The sequence below is a fragment of the Trachemys scripta genome, chromosome 1, assembly GCF_013100865.1.
Source record: "Trachemys scripta elegans isolate TJP31775 chromosome 1, CAS_Tse_1.0, whole genome shotgun sequence".
Classification (NCBI taxonomy): Eukaryota; Metazoa; Chordata; order Testudines; family Emydidae; genus Trachemys; species Trachemys scripta.
In genome coordinates this window covers 28,607,169-28,613,168 of record NC_048298.1, presented here as the reverse complement: position 1 = coordinate 28,613,168, position 6,000 = coordinate 28,607,169, and the positions used below count along the sequence as shown (strand labels likewise).

Genomic DNA, 6,000 nt, shown 5'->3' with positions numbered 1-6,000 from the left:
TTTTCTAAGCATTTACATATTTTTATTTGAAGACTAAAAGAAAGAAAGAAAGTTAGCCTTTTGGGAAGAAAAGTGCAGAGAAGCTTGCAAATTAAAATACATGTATGTCACCAGCCAAATCAGTGACCTCCTGTCTTTGCTTTACACCACTGCATCTAATTAGGTACTTAATTTCCCAATTCTTTTCCAATGTTCTCCGGGGCATTCCATTCTGTTCTGTTACACTGAGACATCTCAGTGGATTGTCTGAGGAAACACCTAATGAGACTAGCAAACAACTGATGCAAGGGTAGATACACGATTCCCTTCAGGAATAAGGGAGAGAAAGAGACTCAGCTGCACAGACTAAGGGCCAGGTTCATTCCAGGGTCTGGTGTAGTCCTTGGTGGAGATCTCTGGCAGCAGAAAGCCCAGGCAGGGAAGAAAGGAAGGAAAGTCACGTGGTGTGGGTGCTAGCCTAGGACTTGGGAGACCTGGGTTCAATTCCCTGCTTGCACCACCCTTCCTTTGGGACCTTGAACAAGTCACGTTGTCTTTTTGTACAATGTACTTCTCCCCTGCACAGGGTGTTGTGAAGGATATTACAGATTGTGAGTGGCTCAGATGCTGCAATCTCTAGGTACAGATAAGTGTCTGTTAGGTAGCTGCATTGCCACAAAACAACAGCCTCTCTTGAACTGTGAAAAGTGGGTGGTGCTTACCAGAAAGGGGACACAGTCGGGATGGCGCTGGAGTCTTCTGTGGAGCACTAGCAGGAGTTACAGCTGACCTCTTCCTGACAGAAACCCCAACTAAGGGCAGTGGCAAGGATATCATCTATGGCAACCAGCTGGCATTTTGGAGTCTTTTCTAGTGCAAGTTTATTAAGCCTCCTTCTCTGCGACTAATGTCAATGCAACTCCAGTCTGAAGTACCACATGGAAGAACTAGCAGTGAGTACAGCTAAGCAAAGGACCTAAAACCTCCCTGAGCCTTAACACATCGCTTGTGTTTTGCAACTCACCTTTGTCAGCCCGCAAAGCACCAGTCACACAGCAATCCCCCAAGAATTAACTCTCTCTTTCTTTTAAAACAGACCCACCACACTTCAGATCCAATTTCTCTCTGCTTAGCCTTTCTCGTTTCCTCAGAGCACACTAATCACTTTCAAAAGCCGTCCCTTCCTATTCTACCTTCCAGAGCTGTCCATTATGAGTGGCCTGTTGTACCAGAGGGAGAAGGGATAGTTGCACATTTCTGGACTGCACTCTCTTCATCCTGTCCCATCTACCCTTGTGCTGCTGCTGCCAAGTAAAATATGGGATGCAGCAAACCTTTTATCTGGAAGGTCAGAGGCTCTGAGGCAGTGTGTTCTCGAGGAACTGGAACTCAGGAGCACTTCAAATCTTCAAATCTCTCACCCTGACTCACTGCGTGTTTGGCCTCGGGCGAGGTACTAAGAAGGTCAACGTTTCCAGAAGCATGCTGCACTTGAGGCCCTTCAGGCTGACTGTCAAGAGGTTCAGAGCTCTGACTGAGGTAAAAAACAGAGGTGCACACAAAATTAGAGACTTCTGAAAACATGGCTGCGAACTTGTGTGTTCTCCCATTTGTAAGTGAGGATAGCAATGTTTACCCACCTTTCTGAGGGGCTGTAGGCATTAATTGATGGTTACACAGGGCTGTAACATTTTAAAGAACTCTGTAATTGCTGGGCATTTTTATTATCAGGGTGGTAGCTCATGAAAACTAAAGGGTGCATTAATAAAAAGACCTAGATCATAGATAGGCCTTTTCATCAGTCAATCACTAAGTGCCTTACACCAGTGACAAGTATCAGAGGAGTAGCCGTGTTAGTCTGGATCTGTAAAAGGCAACAAAGAGTCCTGTGGCACCTTAAAGACTAACAGATGTATTGGAGCATAAGCTTTCATGGGTGAATGCCCACTTCATCAGACGCATGGGCATTCACCCACAAAAGCTTATGCTCCAATACATCTGTTAGTCTTTAAGGTGCCACAGGACTCTTTGTTGCCTTTTACACCGGTGAGTGAGTCTTATTATCCTCTTTTTACAGATAGGGAAACTGAGGCAGAGAGGGGTAGTGACTTGCTCGAGGTCACAGCAGGTCAGTGGCAGAGCCAGGAACAGAACCCGAGTCTCCTGACTCAGGATCCAATGCCTTCCCTACCAGAGTATACTGTATAATGGGCATACATAATCCTTTGAAAGGTTACTAGGAATTAATGTACATGTCCTGAGGAAAAAAGGCTTCTTAAATTATGCATTGTGGCACTCCGTACTCTACATGTGTATTATCTGTCTTGTTAAATCCATGTTAATTGGTTGAAAGGACAGTTGGATGGCTGTTATGACAGTTATCTTCTGGGCTGCCTGTCATGTTGTTATTTCCTAAGGAAATGCAGCTAACAACATGCATATGGCTCAGCTGAGGAACAGATCAGCTTTACATGGACAGAAAAGTATTTCCTTGTACCCAAATTAGATTTTTGCATGCATGTGCATACTCACCCAAAGCCTGCCTTGCGTTGCTCCATGCCTGAGTTACATGCCACATTTGCTTGGTTTAGCAGGCATATCATATGCACATGGCAATCTGGCATGAGAGCACATTCTGCCCTTCAACTCCCAAGCAAGAATTCACCAAGCAAATCTAACTGCCGGTAACTTTGTGCAGTGAATTGGGCTTTCACTAGGAATTACTGTAAGCTCTCATGACTAATCTTGTACACAGTGTATTTGCTGATCTACTTTTCAGGGTTCAAACTACTTTCTTCCTTAATGCCAAAATGCTAAAATCTTATAAAGCACTATTTTTGCTGACTACGTTTCTCTATGCTCTAAACCTACCACAAGGCATGCAAACAAGTGTCGTTAAATTCATAAAGCTTTTAACTAAAAAAAAAAAAAATTAAAAATATTAAACATAAATTAAGATATTTATTCCTCTTTATCCATTGTTTTAAGCACTGAATCTTCTCCCAAAATTTTGCAAAGTTCATTCAGTCTCTGCTGCATTTCAGGAATTCCTGCAAGCTGGGATTCTAGTCTTTGTTTTTCCTCACTGAGTGATAAACGGATAGCAGTGTCCAATTGTTCAAAACGCCAGCCTCCTTCTCCATCAAACTGCAATAAGTGAGTATGGTACTTCCTGCAGAAGAATTTAAAATATTAGTAATGGCTTTGGGGACATTTTCGTAAGTAAGGTTTGAGATTCCTGAGTGTCAAGTGCCTTAAGGCAGACTTTGAGCAAGGCACTTCTTTTGTATAAAACATCTTCACACTGCAATACCACCATGGCTGAGAACAGGCCGTTTTTAGAGTCACTGGGTAAAGCTTTTAAAAGTGAGTATGTGACTTGGAAGCCTAAATCCCATTTTCAAAAAGAGATTTCAGCACTTTGTAGCCTAAGACTTATTGAAAGTCACTAAGGCCTTGCCTACACAGGGATTCAGCAGTTGCTGGCCAGCAGTCTATGTAGCTGCACTGGTGCTGACCCCTGAGTTTAGACAAAGACAAGCTGCAGTTTGCAGCAGTTGAGCCTCCCGCCCTCTCAGAACTCCCTGCTGAGGTGGTGCTGGAGGGCGCCCTCAGCTGGGTTATTAGGGGTGCCACCCCAGGGCCTTCTGCCTCGGGGTGGAGGTGGCTGTCCCCCACTTCCTGGCTGCCCAATGAGGAACGGCAGTTGTGGCTGAGGCTGCACCCCCCTCAGGGCCGGCTCTAGCATTTTTGCCGCCCCAAGCAGCGCAAAAAAAAAAAAAAAAAAAAAAGCTGCAATCGCGGCGGCAGCTCTATCATCGCTTCATTCTACGACGGCAATTTGGCGGCAGGTCCTTTGCTCCCAGAGGGAGTGACAACCCCGCCGCCGAAAGGGCCGGACGTGCCGCCCCCCTCTTCATTGGCCGCCTCTGGCACCTGCTTGCTAGGCTGGTGCCTGGAGCCGGCCCTGACCCCCCTTCAGCTGCCAAGCAAAGTCCTGTGTCTTCAGATACTGTAACAGCAGCAGCATCTGTGGCTCTCGGTCCAGAGGGGAATGGCAGCAGGGAGCCCCCTTTCCTGGCTGCACTCACCAAAGCAGTCGAGACCTCTACACCTCCTCAATCAGCCAAGGAAAATCCTTCTCTCCTGCCCACCCACCTGAAGACAATGAGCAGCTGCTCTCCATGGGCACTTACCTGAGCAGAATGCCTCATGCTGCAGGGAGTCCCCTTCACACAAGGACATCACAACTGTCATCACACAACTCCACAGCTATGGGGCCTCTATACAAACCCTATCTCCCATTTATATAAAATGGCCCCTTCCACGCCACAGAATGGAGGGAGCATATAGACCATTTAATTTTATTTATGTTACTTTCTATGTGATATTATACCTTCCTACCAGAAAGTCCACAGGTCCCGACATTTTGCAGGACGTGATGCAACAGAATGCTATTGGTATGACTGTATTTATTTTATGTTATACGTCAGTTTTCCTGAATTTCAAGCCCTGACTGTAAGCTTTGCTTGTCCAAACACTTCAGTCCTCCAGTGTTACTTGATTTGCAAGCAGTGAAAAAAAACCAACCCTGCACAGGTGTCATAGATCTTTCAATCAACAGCAAGGCGTGTGCTCAGAGAAATATTACAAGATGTGCACGTGGACTTTTTCAAGACACACTCAGACATTTAAAAGAACATGGGGGAGGGGAATTCCAGCAGATGTGCTGTTATGAGCTGGGTAATTGATAGTGAAATGTATTGATGTTGAACTATATCACAATGTGATGATTATCAAAGGCATGTAATTCCATAAAGGAGATGTGATAAATTAATAAACTTCCACAGTTTATGACATAATTAGCGGATGAGATATAATTGAATCATTATAATGACCACATCACATGCATTGTTCTGTATAGCACAGATTGCTTAACCAATCTTCTTATACCCACTCCCAAAAGTCACATAAATTAGAAAGAAGACACTGTCCTGAGAAGAAAATAGTCTGAGATGGCTGATTAATGCTGTCCGGGAGAGCAGCCAATCTGCTGCATGAAACATAAAATAACTGGTATTGCCCAGTGTTGTCCTTGAGGAGGAGAGAACAGTTCATAATCTGATCTTCTGTCTCTGCACTGCAATAACCAGGAAGCAAAGCTGAGTTGAAGAAGTTTTAAGTCTAAATCTCAGAATGTGGTACTTCCTTCTTCCCATTCAAGACCAAGAACATCACCTTCACCTGCACAATACACAGTGTATATTCCCCACAAGTCTATGAAATGGATGTTTTAAAATTTTTATCTTTTGCTATCAAACCATCAGATCAGTTGATAATTTTGATAAACAAATGGAGATTACAGGAGGAACTGGAAACCTGCCTGACCAGCATAATTATCTGAAAACAAGTAAAAACCGTGGAAATGTAGACCTCCAAAGACCTTCAATCCAAACCAATACATAGAAGCTCCCTCTGGGTTCTCACTCTCTTGTAGGCTAGACACCTCTCCCCCACTCCCGTACTTAACTAGATACTTCCTTTCTTATCCAGTGATTTTAAAATAGTTTTGCCCCTTTTTATATTTAAATAGGATTTTTTATTTTTAAATGTAATTTAATCTCTTTTTAAAATAAGTGGAATATGGGAGCTGAGCTTGTGGGTGGCAAACATCTATTTTTCCAGATTTCCTGTCATTTGAGTTTTTTCATAATTTAGGCCCCAATCCTACACATGCTTTACTTTCTGGTCTGTGAGTAGTCCCATTGACTAGGGAGGAATATGGCGGAATATCTCTCTTTCTCAGAGAAACTAAGGGAATGGGACAGAATTACAGCATATTTCAACTGTGAGGTCAAGCTGGCAGAAGGCCTTTTGTCACAGGATAAAAAAAGAAGGTGGCAGTGGAGAACTTGGACTTGAGAACTAATGGTTCCCATTTAGTAACAACAAATTTGTGCTTTTTTGCTTTCTTTGCACTTAACATTTGTATGTATCCGACTACTTGATACGCTCTATAAA

General features: G+C 43.8%; 1 protein-coding gene across 1 annotated transcript in view; it reads right to left on the bottom strand.

The window, feature by feature from the left end:
* Positions 1–1,987: 1,987 nt before the first annotated feature.
* ABCD2 (ATP binding cassette subfamily D member 2) overlaps positions 1,988–6,000 on the bottom strand; it is a 65,005-nt gene continuing 60,992 nt past the window's right edge. Inside the window, exon 10 of the mRNA XM_034766898.1 lies at positions 1,988–3,151. Within this exon, the coding sequence (XP_034622789.1) occupies positions 2,941–3,151 (211 nt within the window). The 3' untranslated portion in view covers positions 1,988–2,940. The remainder of the gene's footprint in view (positions 3,152–6,000) is intronic.